General features: G+C 60.5%; 1 protein-coding gene across 1 annotated transcript; it reads left to right on the plus strand.

Moving 5' to 3' along the window:
• The first annotated feature begins 5483 nt into the window (after positions 1-5483).
• Positions 5484-16496, plus strand: BCL3 (BCL3 transcription coactivator). Its single transcript, XM_086690052.1, has 9 exons — positions 5484-5865; positions 7513-7666; positions 12462-12570; positions 12798-13002; positions 13101-13189; positions 13405-13482; positions 14140-14307; positions 14546-14663; positions 15880-16496. The coding sequence occupies exons 1-9, from the start codon at positions 5610-5612 to the stop codon at positions 16065-16067; spliced, it is 1365 nt and encodes a 454-aa protein (XP_086546178.1). The 5' UTR covers positions 5484-5609; the 3' UTR covers positions 16068-16496.
• The last annotated feature ends 1147 nt before the right edge of the window (positions 16497-17643 follow it).

Raw genomic sequence — 17643 nt, forward strand, 5'->3', positions numbered from 1 at the left:
CTCAGCCGTCACGTTACCGTTCCCATGACTCAGAGGGGGAAACTGAGGCTCGGAGAGATCAGATGCCGCTCCGAAGCCACCCAGGCAGAGACAACACTCGTGCTCCGGTTGTCTGACTCCAAAGTCCATCGGCACGGATCCGGTCTTCCAGAAAGGAGGTGCCTAGAGTCAGGAGGGCAAAAAGTTACCGAGAGCGGTCCGTGAGAAAGGGAAGGGGGAAGCGGGATTGGGAGGGGGAGGGGGGGGAGGAACGATCAGGCCACCATGTCAGCCCAAGGGGGAGCCCCTGCAGCAAAGATTGCACACAGAGGAAGCCCAGAGTAGCAGAAATGGCCAGAATCCCCTACCTTGCCTGGCTCAGTCAATGGCCAGACACTGCCAGGAGCTGGTGTCCCCGACTGGCGAGCTGAGGCAGAACTTGAAGGAACCAACTGTGGGAGGCTCTCAGCCAGCCATCTGCACGCGGGGCAGCCACGCCGCATGTCTTTTCTTGAGAGATCCAAGCAGCCTCTGCCACTCCCATATCTGTATTAATAATAGCAATCGTTGAAAAATACTACCTTCCATTTCCCGAGAACTGACTCCTCGCCAGCTTGGGTCGACGCATTGCTAACTCCTTTGACCCTCACAACCACCCCCATGAGGCGTTCGCTGGGTTCCGTCCCCATTTTATAGATGAGGAAACTGAGGCTCAGAGGGGATAAGTCACTTGCCCAAGGTCACGCAGCTGGTAAGCGGCAGAGCTGGGATTCGAAGCCAATTGGACAGGGAGCCCCATTTACGGATGAGGACATTGAGGCCCAGCATTACGCCGCCTACCGTCTGTCTACCATTGCCTCACTGGGATCCCTCTGAGGTTGCCCAACCCCACCCAGGGCAGATGCCAATATCCGTAGATGTCTCCCACCGCATCACCTTGGCCCGATAGAGGCAGTGCACGGGGCAGAGGATGTCTGGTCTCAAAGCCCAAGGAGAGGATGTTGCAATCCTCTGACTCAGCGTCGTGCGTGCAGACCCAGCAAGAGGGAGAAAGGGGAAGATCAAGTCTTGGCCAAGGCCCCAGAAGGGCCGATCCTGCTTGGTGCCAGGGGTTCCAGAAGCTGCCAAGGCCCCAGGGTGGGGAGGAACCAGGAGGTACAGGCCATGCTGCAGGAAGCTGGCCTGTATTCACTCCTGGGGGGTGGGGGGAAGGGCAGCCTCTGGGAGCAGGGCAGTCCGCAAACCCAGGGTGGAATCGCAGCCCAAAGCTGTGTGACCTTGGGCAGGGCCCCCCAGCTCCAGGCTCAGGTCTGTTCTCCTCTGTCTGTGCAATCTGCTCGCTTTCCCGGAACCCTCTCTTCAATCTAAATCTATACCTTCCTGCTGCGACGCGACCTTCCCTCCATCAGCTCGACCCTCCCTGTGCCTGGAGCCTGCAGACAGACTGTAGACCTGCTAATCTCTGGCCGTGACTTTGCCTCTTTGTGCCTGAGTTTTCCCCTCCTGAGCCATTCCCTTCTTAGGGGATAGGGGTCTGGAGTTAGACAGGAGAGGGAAGGCCTGTGGTCTCGGGGACCGATTGCCCCAGCAGCCGGGCTGCGGGGGACACAGAGACCTGGCATAAAATCTTGATGACCCTGAGCAGGGACTCCGCTCCTCTGTTGTGTCTCTGTAAAATGGGAGTTTCAGCTGGATTTCCTCACGAGATGTCAAGAGGATTACATGGGCCAATTCTTCATGGGAGTTCAGCCCACGGCGAATGGGCCCATCTTGCTTTATCTCTGGGCAGAGAGGGTTACAGGGAAGGCCTGGCCCGATGAGTTAAGGCAGGCAACATGGAGGCAAGAAGGGACACCGTTCATTCATTCATTCAGTTATTCATTCTGTACACGTGGTCTCAATCTGCTCTGCAACCCTGTGAGGCAGGAGCTGTTATGATCCCCAACAGTAAAGTCACCAACAAAGGCACAGAGAGGGAAAGCCACCTATCCAAAGTCACACACAGCCGACACATGGCAGAACCCGGCCTCAAACCCGTATCTTCCAGGCCCAGCATGTTGGGTCCCAATTTCCTCAATGAAATGGGCCCAGCTGTTGAAACGTTAGGTTCCTGGATAGGAATAATTATCACCGTTGTTCCTGTGGTTATAATAGGGATCATAATAATTGCAGCCACACTGCCTTTAGCACTTCCTATCCATCGGGCCCTAGAGGACGGAAGCATTAGGGTCTCGATTTAGTCTGTCTGATAGGTGGGGAAGTTGAGGCTCCACGAAGTTCAGTAATGGCCTGGAAGCCACACAGCTGATGAAAACAGAAGCTCGGGCCTCAGTTGGGAGCAAAACTTGGGACAGAAAAAGGCCCAGGAATTAAGCCAATGGGAATCTAGTATCTAACAAGCACTATCCTCCCCTCTTGGAAGGCCCCCAAGAGCAAGAAAGTGCCCCAAGGCCCACAGCCTTCCAGCTAGGCCTTTGTTTCCTTCTCGGGACCTTGGACCTTGGACGGGCTCAGCCCTTCCTTCCCTGGGCAGTGGGAGGGAAGAAAAGATTTGCACAGATACAAAAGGCAGCCTGCGTGAGGGAAAGTGGTTAGACACCATGCAGGACTTCCGGGCTCTCTCTGGGAACTTTCTGGGACTCATCCAGGGGCTGCCCCCTGCCAGCAGGGGACCTCCGGAGCTCAAGCGCAGAGAGGGGAGACCCTAGTCCTCCCAGCCTGGGGTGCTGGGAGCCAGGGGGGAAAGGAGGGGGCAGCCGTCCTGGTTCCGCATCCTCCATTCCCGACACTGGAGGGAGGCGGCTGTGGGAGCTGGGACTTTCCTGAGCAGTAGAAGATTCTGGGAAATTAGACAGCTGCAGGGCGGGGCTGACTCCAGGCCTCCCTTCTCTTCCCTTCCCTCAGCCGCTGCTTGGTCCCAAGCACTCCTGTCTTCCCTCTGTCCCAAGGAGGCCCTCCTCAAACTGCTCCTCCTCCCTCAGACCATGCTCTCCGTCCTCAGACCCTCATGTCCTCACCCTCAAACCTCTTCCTCCATCACAACCCACCCCCCACCCCCCGCCCCGCGCCAGCCAACTCTCTCCTCCTCCCCCCGAGCTGCTTTCCTCACTTGGTCCTTCTCAGACTTCCTCAGACAGTGCCTCCTCCTTCAGACCTTCTTCCCCTCCCTCAGAGCCTCACCTCCTCCCTCAGACATTCATCCTCTCCCTCAGACCCTCACCTCCTCCCTCAGACCGATTCTCTCTCCCTTCTCCCCCTCTCTTAGACCATTTACTTCTCTCAGACCTGTCTTCCTCCTTTAGGTCCTCCTCCCTCAGACTTTTACCCGTCGTCCATCCTCAGACTCAGACCCCCCAGCACTCTTTCTCTCTCAGCCCCTCCAAACCCCCTTCTGGGCCAAATGCATAACCCCCCTCACCACCCCCCCCCCAGGCCCGTCTGGGCCCAAAGCCATCGCTCTGTCTGCTGGGAGGAGGAGAAACTTGGGTGTCCTTCCATTTCAACCTCCTAGGGTCACCACCTTGACAAAACCCGCCCCCTCTGAGGCTCAACTTCCCCTTTTGTACAGCAGGGCTGTGCTCCTCCCCAGGTGAGGGAGGGCTGTCTGGATGGGAACGGCAGCACCCAGACTCTCCAGCCTAATTCCTTCGTTTCCTGCCCTGGGCGAAGCTCCCCCGACACGGGGAGGCAGGGGGTTGACATCAGTCCCATTTGCCAGAAGACCAAACTGAGTCTCAAGACGAGAGGATTCGCCTGAGGTCCCACAGGGAGCAAATGGTGGAGGTGGGACTGGACCCAGGCCTTGCCCCCAAATGTTTCCCCATTACAGGGGCTAAGGGGGCTTGGGGGCCACCCAGAGAGAGGCAGAAAGGGGAGAAGGGGGAAGGGGTGAGGCTTCTCTCTCTCCACAGCTGTTCCTCACATCCCTGGTTAACGATCCACCGGGGTGGGGCCAGAGTCGTGGGCAAAGTCCCTTCCTGGGGACGGGGCCCCACACCCACTTTCAGGGTCGCAGAGAGACGCCGCCAGGGAGACAGAGACACAGACAGAGATCGGGAGACAAAAAGAGACAGGGGGTGGGGCCGGAGACAGGGAGCCGAGGGCCAGGGATGCAGGGACAGAGTTGCAGAGACAGGGCGAGACACGAGAGAGCCAGGGGGACCTGCGTGCCTCCCGGACGGATCCGGGGTGCAGCCGCCATCCCTCTGCCCCCCGCCCCCGATCCCCAAAGCCTCCCCCTTGGCCTCCGGTAACTCAGTGACCCGGACTCAACCCCAGCGACAGCCCCGCCTCGAGGGAAATCCGGGAAAGCCCCGCGCCGCTGGGGCCCCTCCCCGGGGCGGAGAGAAGGGAGGCAGGGGCGGGGACCCGGAAAAGGCCCGCCTCTGCCCCTCCCCGCCCACTAGCTCCAGCCCGCCTCTGAGTCATGCCCCCCAACCCGCCCGGCCTGTTCCCCACCCACCAACCCCGCCCGGGCGGGAGGGGGAGGTGGGGGAGAAGGGGTGTCCGGACTAGCACCCCGCCGCCCCCGGGCCCAGGCCGTGGCCGCCCCGACTCTGGTCTTGTGTCTCCGCGTCTCTTGCTATCTCTCTGTGTCTCTCTTCCTTGGTCTCTCACCAACTCTTCGCCCAGAAGCTCGAGCTGAGTGTGCAGGGATCCCGCGGAGAGAGAGACACTCGCTGTTTCCCTGTGCCCTTCCCCGCCGCCCCCCACCCCCAGCGAAGTTCAGACCCTCGGCTGGGACACATGGAGGAGGCAGGGATGGGGACAGGGCTGGCAGAGGGACAGCGCCCGGGCGCCCGCCGAGGGCAGCCCCCGACCTGGGTGCGTCTTTCTGCTCCCGCAAAGGAGGAAACGGCTCAGAGAAAGGAAGTGCCTGGTCAAGGTCACCGGGCGAGGAAGTGGGAGTCGGGACTCGAACCCGCGCCCCAGGGAGCCCAGGGCCGCTTGGAAAGCCTCCCTAGGGAAGAGGCCGAGCGCAGACAGCACTCGAGAGACAGAGATGGTGAGAGACACAGAGACAATAAATAGAGACAGAGGCAGTGAGAACAGAGAAAGACGCAAAGGTCGAGATAGAGGGACGGGGGAGAGAGAGAGAGAGAGAGACACCCAGGCCCAGAAAGACTCTCCAGATCGGAGAGTCAGACGAGACGGAGTTAGAGACTCAGAGACGCAGAGATAGAGACAACTAGCCAGAGACACCAAAGCACTGAGACAGCGACTGAGAGAGGCAGGCAGCCGTAGGGGTGGGGACCCCCAGGCCCTGACCCCGCCCCCTCCCCCCTCCCCGCCCCCCACCGAGGCCCAGCCGCCGGGGGCGCCGCGGGGTCGGGAGAGGGGCGGGCGCGGGGCGCGGCGGCGCGGGCGGGACGCTCGGCGGGCTGCACCGCGGGGCGGCGGGAGCGGCGGCGGGTCCAGGAAACCCCTGGGGCGGACGGGTGGCCCCGGGGGCGGGGGGGGGGGGGGCCGGGGGCGGGGAGGCGGGCGACCGGCACCGCCCCGGCCGACAAAAGTCCCTTCAGTTCAGCCGGCGGCAGGGGAAGTCCCGGCGCCCGGCGCAGCCACCCTCCCGTGCAGCCGAGCCGAGCCGCGCTCCGGCCGCCCGCTCGGCCGCCGTCCCCGGCGGCCCCATGCCCCGATGCCCCGCGGGGGCCATGGACGAGGGGCCCGTGGACCTGCGCACCCGGCCCAAGGCCGCCGGGCCCCCCGGCGCCGCGCTGCCGCTCCGCAAGCGCCCGCTGCGCGCGCCCTCCCCGGAACCCGCCGCCCCCCGCGGCGCCGCGGGCCCCGTTGTCACCCCGGATCCCCTAGGCGGCGGCTCCGACTCCCCGGCGGTCCCCGCGGCCCCCCACGGACTGGCCCGGCCAGAGGCGCTTTACTACCAGGGTGAGTGGCTCCCACGGGTCCTGGCCAGATAGGGGTCTGACGGGGCAGACGGTCACCAGAGCCAGGGAACTGAGTTCAGGTCGCACATACAGGGGGTCCCAGGGAGCTGAGAAACGGGGGGGGGGGGGGGGGGGGACAGAATCCAAGGTCCCAAGGACACCGATATGGGGTTTCTGGGGAACTGAGAGGGGGCAGAGCCTTGGGACACAGATATGGGGGTCCCAGAACACCGGCTGTTCAGGGGGCTCTGGGGGACAGTGCCCAGCAGCATAGATAGGGGGTCTCAGGGAATCAAGCGGACAGAGCCTACAGTCCCAAGAACAGAGTTACAAGCTCGTTAGAACCCAGATATCTAGGGTTTGCAGAATCAGCACTTGGGCCCAAGAAACTGGGGTTCCTGGCATCCAGATCCGTGGTGTGAAAGGCAGTCAGGGAAACAGCGACTGGGGTTCTAAGAAGACAGATACTAGGGATGTCAGGACATCAGAACCTCAGGAACCCAGGAGATACCAGACAATAGTGGGAATCAGGAGAACAGAGTGGGAGTCTGAAGCATCCGAGTCAATATCTGGATGGAAGGGAAGGGGGTCCTGGGGAGCCAGCGGGACAGAGATCCGGGGCTCTGGGCACCCAGTTAGGTACAGTCACACAGGACGGATCAGGGGCTCATCTGAAGTCACAGGGTCAGGGGGTCACAAAGTCAAGGCCTGGGGACTGAGGGTTCTAGGGTTCTAGGAATGCGGGCCAGGACCGGGGAGTTCTGGGACTGGAGGACTTAGGGCCAGGATGAAGAATTCAGGGGTGTCCAGGCAAAAGGCTGCAGGGCACCAAGAGCTGGCACCGGAGATACGAGGACTTGGGGGCGCAGGGATGGGGGCCCCCCAAGGATCAGGAGATGATAAAGAAGGCCAAACATCATTCTCTCCATCCCTGATCTCAAGGAAGGGGCATCTGCTACCACCTTACCATCCCCGAGTGACCCCAAAAGCTGCAGAGAGCCCATGCCTAGGGCCTCCAGATTTTGGCCCCGTTCCTGCACCTTCCACCCCATCGGAGTACAGCACTTAGAGAGCCTCAGCTTGTGCATCAGGAGGCCTGCCACCGCCTCCTCCCCTTTCCCCATTCCCTGGATGAGAACCCAGGCCTCAGTTTTCCCCATCTGTGTGGTGGGTGGATATGTCTTTGCTGCCGTATTTGGCTTCTGACGCCATTCCTCTCTCCTTCTGACCCCCTTTCTCCCCAACTCTCTACACAGTCACCCCACACCCTACACCCATTCTTACCTCCCTCAGCCACAAATTCACCCAGCAAACAGGCCCTGGGGTCCCCTGCTGGGTGATGATGGGGTTCAGTCCCGTCCTTAAGGGACTCTGCCTAGTAAGAGATGGAGGTCAGAGGCACGAAGAGGTAAGTGACAATGACCGTGACCAGGGCTCAGGGGGGATGGTGAAGGCGGAGGAAGTTGCCAGAGCCCAGAAGATGGATGTACAAGGCCAGGTTGTCTTGGGCCTCTCAGCCCCAGTATGAGATGCAAAAGGGACCTGGAAAGAAGGACAGGTGACACAGGAGGGGTGAAGGCCTGGAGGTAGGGGTGGGTTGAGGGTCTGCTGACTTGGCCTCACCACCCATGTCCTTTCCTCTGTCCAGGACCTCTACTGCCCCTGTACCCGACCCCGACCATGGGCTCCCTCTTTCCCCTCCTGAACGTGCCTACACCCCTGTACCCCATGGTGTGCTCCATGGAACATCCCCTATCGGCTGACATCGCCGTGGCCACCCGTGCAGACGAGGACGGAGACACGTGAGTAAAGCCCCCCATTAATGGGGGGAGTCAGCCCTACCCCCCACCTCACCCACCACAACACACGGGCTTCTGAATTACCTCTACCTGAGTTAGAATCCTGTCTCCGCTGCTGGCTGTGACTTTGAGCAAGGCTTTCCCCCTGCCCCCCCCCCGCCCCCGCCGTGCCTCAGTCTCCTCTTCTGAAAAATGGGCAGTCTGACAGCACTTACAACCTAGGACTGTTTTTGAAGCAGGGGGCATCAACATATTTATCAAAATGCAAACACGAGAGGGGCGCCTGGTAGAGCGTGCAACTCTTGATCTCGGGGTCATGAGTTCAAGTCCCACATTTGAGATTACTTTAAATAAATAAAATAATTGGGTTGTTTTTTTTTATTATTTTAATCGTTTATTTTGAGAGAGAGTGTGTGAGCACGCAAGCATGAGTGGGGAAGGGGCGAAGAGAGAAAGAGGGAGAGAGAGAGAATCCCAAGCAGGGTGCTTGCTGTCACATGCAGCCTGACTCGGGGTTCTATCCCACTTAACCGTGAGATCATGACCAGAGCCAAAATCAAGAGTCAGACACTTAACAGACTGAGCCACCCAGGCGCCCCTAAATAAATAAAATACACCCAAAAATTCTTAAAAAAAAAAAATCCAACCACGAGAAAGACATTTCATTGATTGACTTGTCGTATGAATTATGCACGTTAAGCTCTTAGCATGGAGCCTGGTCGGTTAGAAATGCTCAGTAAGTATTAATTCATATTATTACCTTATGTTCAGCCCAGCACATGTACACACAGACAAGCTTGAAATAAAAATTGCGCAGAACAAAACAAGTCACCCTTGCTAGATGGGATCTACTTTGTGTTTTCTATTCTAGTGTGTTTCCTGATCTCACGGTCGTAGGCCATTCAATTAATTTGCCCATCCCTTAAACTGATTTCACAAATCTGATAGTTGATTGCCTCCAGCTTGGAGAACTTGCCCTTGAGGCTGCTGAGAACCCCTGCGCAGGATGGTTTAGCTCTGTGCTCACCACACACCTGAACATCACGATTCTTATTTACCTACCTAGGTTGGAACTTCTGCTGGCCACTTTCTACCCCCCCACCCTCTGCCTGAGTTTCCCCCTATAAAAACAAGAACTCTAAGTGTGTGAGAGTCTGCGAGGCAGGCGTGAGATGACTTTTATAAAGCGCTTATCTGGGCATTGGTTTGGGGACTGGGAACAAGAGGTAGGGACGGAATGGACAGGCTTACTTCTGCAGAAAAAGGGGGACCGCCAACGCTGGCCAGGGAGGCGACTGCACATCCCCGAGCCTCAGTTTCCCCTCCTGGAAAATGGAGGGCTCCTGTAGTACCCATCCAGATTAAGACTCGGCGTAATGGTGTACCTACATCTAGAGCATAGAACAAGGCCAGGCACACAGTAGGTCCTCAGCACCTGGGAGTGGATGTTCTAACAGAGCTTCCCAGCTGGTTGTGGGCCACTCTGTGAGTCCAAGCAGGAGAAAGTGCCTGATCCCTAAAAGGCTGAACAAAACTAATTCCCTCCCACTCTGGGTACCTCTGGGGTCATCTGTGAAATAGATTTAATTTGTATTTGCCCCCGGGGGTGATTTGTTTGCAGCCTGTGAACACAGAAGACCTGGCACCCCAGTCTCAAGGCCCGCACCCCTCCCCCCCCCCTCCCCTCCAAAGCAAACACTTCTTCCTCAGCTGCCTGCTGGGGGAAATCCCTTCCCGCAGAACTTGACCGCAGCCCAGCTGCTCTGCCTCCCCCACGTCAGCACCCGTCACTCACTCGCAGCCTCCCCCTCCTGGCGTTCAAGCTAACCTTAACCCCTTCCGCTGGGGCCAAGACATTACCGGAATGGACAGCTGGCTAGCCTGGGAGCGGGGGAGGGGGACACGCTAAGTCTGGTTCCCCAGAGCAGCAAAGCTTGGTTGGGAGGCTGGACCTCTAGGGACTCAAGAGAGCAACGATCTCAGGGCATCTGGACCCTCAAGAGGTCAGGCGCCGGGGAGCTAGAACTCTGGGTCTCCAAGAGAGAGGGGAGGTCGGAGTACTGTATTCCTCTGAGGGGTTAAGGACCAGGGTAGAGGGCAACTTGGGGATCGATCACTCCCAGGCACTGGGGAAGCTGGTATCCGCAAAGAGTTAGGGCACCGTATTACCTACCGGGTCCTAAGAGAGCTGAGGGGTGGATGCCGGGATATGGGGGACGGGGAGGCAGCTGGAGTCTGAGCCCTGAAGGGTGGAGTTCGCCCCTAGGCTGCAAGACTTGGGGTCCTTCCCTCCAGGGAAGCTTGGTCTCTTTGGTTGGCCTCCCTCCTGCCCCACCCCCCAGGCGAGGATGGAAGGGGGGGTGCCGGGGGAGGGGGGGGTGGCCGGGGTAGATCCCCGGCGGGAGGCTTCCCTCCCCCGGGAGCAGGAAGCGGAGCCCCGCCCAGCAGACCTGTTACTGGAAGTCCGAGGGCTGGGCCGCCCCTCCCGTCCCCACTTCCTCCAGCCCCGCCCCACCCCCTGCAGCCCGCGCGTTTATGGGAACTCGGGCCTGGACGGTTTCTCTGAAATCATTCGCTCCCTCTGCCCTCACTTAACCCTGCCCGCCCCGAGGGGGACGCAGGCCGGGCTTCCTGGGAGATGAAGGGAGCCATGGAGCCCTTCTCCGCCCCTCCACCCTCACCCCGGCCCAGGCCCGGCCCCTCCCCCAACATTTTCCTTTTAAATTCGGCGTTTCACCAGGTTCGGGATCCAGGTTCAGCGTTTCACCTGCAGAGCTGCTCTTGGGACGTGGGCGCTATTGGGGGCTATACTTTATGGGGGAGAAAACGGGAGGGCCACGTGACTTTGCTCTAGCACCTGCAGTGAGGGAGGGTTGCCCCCAACTTCCAACCCTGGCCTGCTCAGCCCCCAAAGCCGCCATCCCTGGTTCCACGGTTTAGCATCCAGCTCTTGGTCTCATCTCAGGTGTTGATCTCAGGGTCGTGAGTTCAAGCCCCGCGTCGGGTTCTGATTTTAAAAACTTAAAAATTAGGGGCGCCTGGGTGGCTCAGTGGGCTAAGCGTCAGACTTCGGCTCAGGTCATGATTCCCCGGGGTTGGTGGGTTCAAGCCCCCACGTCAGGCTTTGGTGCTTACAGCTTGGAGCCTGGAGCCTGCCTCGTAGTCTCCCTCTGCCCCTCCCCCACTTGGGCACGCTCTCGGTCAAAAATAAACATTAAAAAACTTTTTTAATTAAAAAAAAAATAAAGTATGGATTCTGGAAGCACATTTCCATGGGGGGAGCCAATGCTCACCGGCAGCTTGGGTTAGTAAGAGGCAGTGATGGGTGAGAAACTCGTTGCTCTAGTAAATGGACTTTAAGAAGGCTGTGTGGCCTGTGTATATACAGTTAACCTTGTACCCTTAGTGCTAATGGTCCCCCCTACACACACACACACACACACACCCCATCATCCCAGATTGCCCTCAACTCTAAATGACTCTTCCAGGTTGCGGGCTGTGGGAAGGCGCATGGAGTTTACTGGGACATACTCTCCAGATCAATGCCTGTGGGGATGAAGGAAGCAGGACTGCACAGAAGTTGGGCTGCTGTGTCGCCTCAGGGGGCCTGAGCTGTCTCACAGGGAACGCTGCAGCTGGAATGGCCTTTAGAGATGGCGCCAGAGGCTAGGCCCTCTGTGCCAGCAGCGCCCAGTCACGGGATGCCAGTGGATGGCGGCTGCCCCCACTCATGACCCGGGAAAGCACTTCTTTTCAGCAGAGGGTAATTCCCAGAGACAGCTGATAGCTCACGACCTTCCCATAAGCTAAGGGAATGAGTCCTTCAGTCTGGAAGGGGGGATCTGGGTTATGCGTGCGGCCCAGCGTCCAGAACAATGACTCCATCCCCCTACATCCCACCTCCCCTTTGGACAAACACTCCTCCAAATAAATGCTCTGCATGTGGCGTGCAAGTCACCACTGGTGGAGGGAACTCGATGGCACCTGCCTCATCCCCGCGCATTTCACACATGAGCAAGCCGGGGGCGAAGAGAGGTGGGAACAGGCTCCCCAGCTTCCAGGCTGGCCAGGGATCACTGCGATGGGTTCATTTATTGGGTACATGTGTGCGGGGCTCAGCACCGGGCAGCTGTCCTGGGCGCTGGGCCATGACCAAAGCAGACAGAACGCCCTGCCCTGGTGGAGCTGACATTCTAGCGGGGGAGATTCAGACAGGAAACAAGTAAACTGTACAATGTCAGATGATGGTGTGGAGGAAAAGTAAGCAGGGGCAGGGGGAAGGGGAGGGAGTCGTAGCCATACCATTTTAGCAGAGGCCCAAATGAAGGGAGCAAGTCTTGCAGGTATCTGGGGGACCACTGTTCCAGGGAACAGCCAGTGTCAGGGCCCTGGGAGGAACAGCAAGAAAAGCAGAGGGAAGAGAGCAGACGGAGGAGAAGCCAAAAGGGTAGAAGAAGGGGGAGACAAGCCCCCACAAGGCCTGTTTGGCCTTTAATCTGAGGGTACTGAGCAGAGAAGGGGCTTGATCTGATTTAACTTGCAAAAAGGGCTCTCGGGCTGCTGTGGGGGGGACAGACAGTAGAGCCCGGGTTGAAGCAGGGAGGCCAGTGAGGAGGGAACCTTGCAGGAGGGAGGCGATGGTGGCTGAACCAGGATGGAGGGAGTGAGGGTCAGAAGTGATTGGATTCTGGATGTTCCTCCAAAGTCCCCGGCACATGTTGGAGTTCGCACCACTAATTTTATGGGGGCGGGAGGTAACCAGCCCCTAACGCTTGTGATCCCCTCCCCCGCCCCCCAGGCCACTCCACATTGCCGTGGTGCAGGGCAATCTGCCTGCTGTGCATCGGCTTGTCAACCTCTTCCAGCATGGGGGCCGGGAGCTGGATATCTACAACAACCTACGACAGGTGAGCCCGGGGGCCTGGATCTGATGGAACAGCGGGCCGAGGGTCCGGACTCCTGAATCCTGGGACGGGAGGAGCTGGGGGCCGTGGCTCTTGAATCTGAGGGAGGATGTACTCCAGATTTCTGGTTCCTGAGTGAGACTGGAGCTGGGGATCAGGACTCGGAAATTCTGAGACAGGACTGGGACGCAGGGCAGGGCACAGGTCCCTCACAGTCTCTGTTCCCCCAGACACCGCTACACCTGGCTGTGATCACCACACTGCCATCTGTGGTCCGGCTCCTCGTGATGGCCGGTGCCAGCCCCATGGCACTGGACCGTCATGGCCAGACAGCAGCCCACCTGGCGTGTGAGCACCGCAGCCCGACCTGCCTCCGGGCCCTGCTGGACAGCGCAGCCCCGGGCACCGTGGACCTAGAGGCCCGCAATTACGACGGTGAGCACCTACCCCGGCGCCGAGTGGGACTGTCTGGCAAGACCTGAAGTCCAAGGGCCCCCAAACCCAGGTTTACACTGAGTCTTCCTGTACCTCAGGGCTCACCGCCTTACACGTGGCCGTGAACATGGAGTGCCCCGAAGCCGTGCTGCTCTTGCTGGAGCGAGGCGCAGACATCGATGCGGTGGTGAGCAGGCGCGGGCCGGAGGCGGGGCCAAGAGGAGCCGGGGCGGGACCCCCGAGGGGGCGGGGCTTGCGTGGGGCGCCGCGCGAGCGGGGGGTGGGGGTGGGGCTTGAAGTATCTAAGGGGATTGAGACGCCAGACCCGGCGGCTGAGATGCTGGCCGCCGGCTGATTGGGCAGAGCTTGGAGCGACTCCGAGACCTTCCCTCCCTTCTGCAGGACATTAAAAGCGGCCGCTCCCCACTCATCCACGCAGTGGAAAACAACAGCCTGAGCATGGTGCAGCTCCTGCTGCAGGTGGGTACTGCCCTCGCCCTTGGCCGCTCGCCCACCCTCCAGCACCAGCCCAGCAGTCGCCCCCACCCGCCTCCCCCGTCCCTGGCATCGACCCTGCCTTCCAGGTCCGGCTCCCTCTCGTGCTCCGCTTCCAGCGCTGTCTCGCCCTTCTAGGCCTCCATTTGTCTATGACCTCACCCCTCCAAGGCTGCCCTCTGGTCCCGGACCGTCTCCCTTTCCTCCCCCGCCCCCACCCGAGCCGGGCCTGGTGCAGCGGCGGCCTTGCTCACCCCGCTGGCTGGTTTTGACCCTTTCCCCGTGCGGTCCTTCCGCCCCGCCTGGATTCTGGACCCTTCGTTTCTCGGACTCCGCCCCTACTCCGGCCGGGCGGCGGAGTCCTGCTCCGGCTGGTTCAGCCCGTCCGCCCAGTCCCGCTCTGACCCGCCCTGGGTTCTGGTTTCCACCCTTCCGTCACCTCACCCAGGATCTGGTCCCGCCCGGGTCCTGGCCTCGGTCCGGGTGTCGGGGTGGGGGGGGTGGGTAGCCCAGCCTCAGTCCCCAGCCCCGCGCTCGGACCCCATCCCGGCCCCGCCCCTCCTGTGGCCCCGCCCCACCCGCCGCCCGGGCCTGGGTCCCGCGGGGCCGCGGCGGGCCTGACCCTCGGCTCCCGCCCCGCAGCACGGCGCCAACGTGAACGCGCAGATGTACTCGGGCAGCTCGGCGCTGCACTCCGCGTCTGGCCGCGGGCTCCTCCCGCTCGTGCGCACGCTGGTCCGCAGCGGCGCCGACAGTGGCCTCAAGAACTGCCACAACGACACGCCGCTCATGGTGGCGCGCAGCCGCCGGGTGAGTGTCCGCGCTGGGAGGGCCTGTGCCCGAGCGCCGGTCCGCGCGGATGGGACATCGGAGTGCGCGCGCGTGTCTGTGCCCGTTCGCGCTGGGGAGCGGGACAGCCTGTGGGTCCGTGGGAGAGAGCTCGGACAGGGGACACTGAGGCACGGAGCCGACCGCGCACGCCGAGACTGGAGAGAGGGAGAGCATCGTGGGCTGGAGGAGCCTGGTGGTGACCCCTGTCCTCCTACAGGTCATCGACATCCTGAGGGGGAAGGCGACCAGGCCCGCTCCTGCATCACAGCCAGAGCCCTCGCCGGACCGCAGTGCCACCACCTCCCCTGAGAGCAGTAGCCTCCTCAGCTCCAATGGTGAGAACCTAGCTCCGCAGCGCCAACCTCCCAGTCTCTCCTCGCACAGCCATCCAGGCTCCCGGCCCCTACACCCACAACCATCCAGGCTCCCAGCCCCTCCCCCTACCAGCCATCCAGGTCCCCAGCCCCTCCCCCCACAAACCATCCAGGCTCCCAGCCCCTCCCCCCGCCAACCATCCAGGTCCCCAGCCTCTCCCCCAACGAACCATCCAGGCTCCCAGCCCTTCCCCCCGCCAGCCATCCAGGTCCCCAGCCTCACCCCCCACCAACCATCCAGGTCCCCAGCCTCTCCCCCAACGAACCATCCAGGCTCCCAGCCCTTCCCCCCGCCAGCCATCCAGGTCCCCAGCCTCACCCCCCACCAACCATCCAGGTCCCCAGCCTCTCCCCCAACGAACCATCCAGGCTCCCAGCCCCTCCCCACACCAGCCATCCAGGTCCCCAGCCCCTACACCCACCAACCATCCAGTCCCCATCCAGGCTCCCAGCCCCTACACCCACAACCATCCAGGTTCCCAGCCCCTCCCCACACCAGCCATCCAGGTCCCCAGCCCCTCCCCCCACCAACCATTCAGGCTCCCAGCCCCTCCCCCCACCAGCCATCCAGGTCCCCAACCCCTCCCCCCACCAACCATCCAGTCCCCATCCAGGCTCCCAGCCCCTACACCCACAACCATCCAGGCTGCCAGCCCCTCCCCACACCAGCCATCCAGGTCCCCAGCCCCTACCCCCACCAACCATCCAGTCCCCATCCAGGCTCCCAGCCCCTCCCCACACCAGCCATCCAGGTCCCCAGCCCCTCCCCACACCAACCATCCAGGCTCCCAGCCCCTCCCCCCCGCCAGCCATCCAGGTCCCCAGCCTCTCCCCCCACCAACCATCCAGGCTCCCAGCCCCTCCCCCCACCAACCATCCAGGCTCCCAGCCCCTCCCCACACCAGCCATCCAGGCCTCCAGTTCCTCCCCCCACCAACCTCCAGACCCTGACCCCTCCTCCCACTCCCCACAACCATCCAGGACCCCAAGCCCTTCGCCTCTCCTCCCCCAGAACCATCCAGGCCCTTGTCTCTGCCCTCTAGGAATCTTTCAGGTTCCTGTCTCTACCCTCACAGAACCTTCTAGACCCCTCTCCCTCCCCAGACACCCAGGGTGGTCCGGATCCCTTCTCTTTAGAGCTGGTCTCTCACTGCGCCCACCCTTCTTCTTCCCCCAGGTCTCCTTTCTGCATCACCCTCCTCCTCGCCCTCCCAGTCTCCCCCCAAGGACCCACCTGGATTCCCCATGGCTCCCCCCAATTTCTTCCTTCCTCCCTCATCTCCACCTGCCTTCCTGACCTTCGCTGGGGTCCTCCGAGCCCCTGGCCGGCCGGTGCCCCCCTCTTCAGCTCCAGGAGGCAGCTGAGAGGGATGGGGGGGCAGATCTCAGACTCATGCGGAGCGACCTCCCTGCCCTGTTGGGGTCAAGCCTCCTGGAAACTGTGAAAACCTCACTCTGCCCCCCCCCAATCTTCAGGACCAGGATTTGCACAGAGGCACAAGCATCTACCCATAAGCCCCCTCTTCCGAGCAAAGATATCTTCGCGCCCCATGCCCGCAACCCAGGACTCTTACAAACCTTTTATCCTCTGGCACCAGACCCCTGTCTTGAGTTCCGCCCAAATTCCTTCTCCTCTCCCAGAGCTGGTGGAACCAGGGAATCGCCACTCCCCTCCCCCCCTCTACCCAGATGGATGAGGAGGGGCAGATGGGCTGTAGCCAGGCACTGATAACAATGTAAATTATTAGGCATTTTGGTTAGATTTCTTTTGTAATAAACTATTTTTGTACCATACCCGGCTTGGCTGGGCCTCTTGCACGCGGGGCCGCCAAACCCGCAGACTCCATGGGTGACCGCGTCCGTCTCCGACCGATGATGACAGGTGCGGTGACTCTGGGATTTCTGGTGCGTTCGTTGTGCCGTGTCACCGCGCCACTGTTTTCTGGGCATGACACAGGGCATGACGTCTTTCCGGGGGACCTTTTTGGATTCCGTAGTGACCCTGGGGGTCTGCAGATGGGAGGGCTTCTGAGGCTTCTGTGTCCCTGTGGTATCACGGCTGACTGTCACGGGACTGATTGTGTCCGGGCCTGTGTGCGTGTGGCGCTGGTGAGTGTTTGTAACGTCGAAACCTGTGGTCATTGTGTGACTCCATGTGGCTGCCTTGCCTCACGTGCCCCTTTTTTTTTACTCCGTGATCCCAGAGCCCTCCCCCCGCCCTGGCCGCCATGCAGTGTTTGTGTTTTGACTCTGTGGATGTGTCACTTACGTATCATTCAGGGGTTGCATTCATTTCCTGTCACCACTGTCACAAAACACCACAAATTTAGTGGCTTAAAACACCAGATTTATTCACTCACAGTTCCACAGGTCAGAAGTCCAAGATCAGGGGCGCCTTCGTGGCTCAGTCGGTTAAGCATCCAACTTGGGCTCAGGTCATGATCTCACAGTTCGTGGGTTCGAGCCCTGCGTTGGGCTCTGTGCTGACAGCTCGGAGCCTGGAGCCTGCTTCACATTCTGTCTTCCTCTCTCTCTGCCTCTCCTCCCCTTCGAGCTCTGTATCTCTCTCTCTCTCTCAAAATAAATAAACATTAAAAAAAAAAAACATTTTAATAAAGTAACATCCACAGGGGCGTCTGGGTGACTCAGTCTGTTGAGTGGCCAACTCTTGATTTCAGCTCAGGCCATGATCCCAGGGTCGTGAGATCGAGCCTCAAATCAGGTTCCATGCTAAGTGTGGAGACTGCTTAAGATTCTCTCTCTCTTGGGGCGCCTGGGTGGCTCAGTCAGTTGAGCATCAGACTTCAGCTCAGGTCACAATCTCGTGGTCCATGAGTTCGGGCCCCGCGTCGGGCTCTGGGCTGATGGCTCAGAGCCTGGAGCCTGCTTCCAATTCTGTGTCTCCCTCTCTCTCTGCCCCTCCCCCGTTCATGCTCTGTCT

Source organism: Puma concolor, chromosome E2, assembly GCF_028749965.1.
Source record: "Puma concolor isolate L17-30 chromosome E2, mPumCon1.1.hap2, whole genome shotgun sequence".
NCBI lineage: Eukaryota > Metazoa > Chordata > Mammalia > Carnivora > Felidae > Puma > Puma concolor.

Bases quoted from the DNA above. Each gene is read 5' to 3' on its own strand.
- BCL3 (XM_086690052.1), top strand. From the start codon at position 5,610: ATGCCCCGATGCCCCGCGGGGGCCATGGACGAGGGGCCCGTGGACCTG. The intron at 5,866-7,512 runs GTGAGTGGCTCC...TCCTCTGTCCAG, and splicing joins AGAGGCGCTTTACTACCAGG to GACCTCTACTGCCCCTGTAC. The intron at 13,483-14,139 runs GTGGGTACTGCC...CCCGCCCCGCAG, and splicing joins TGGTGCAGCTCCTGCTGCAG to CACGGCGCCAACGTGAACGC.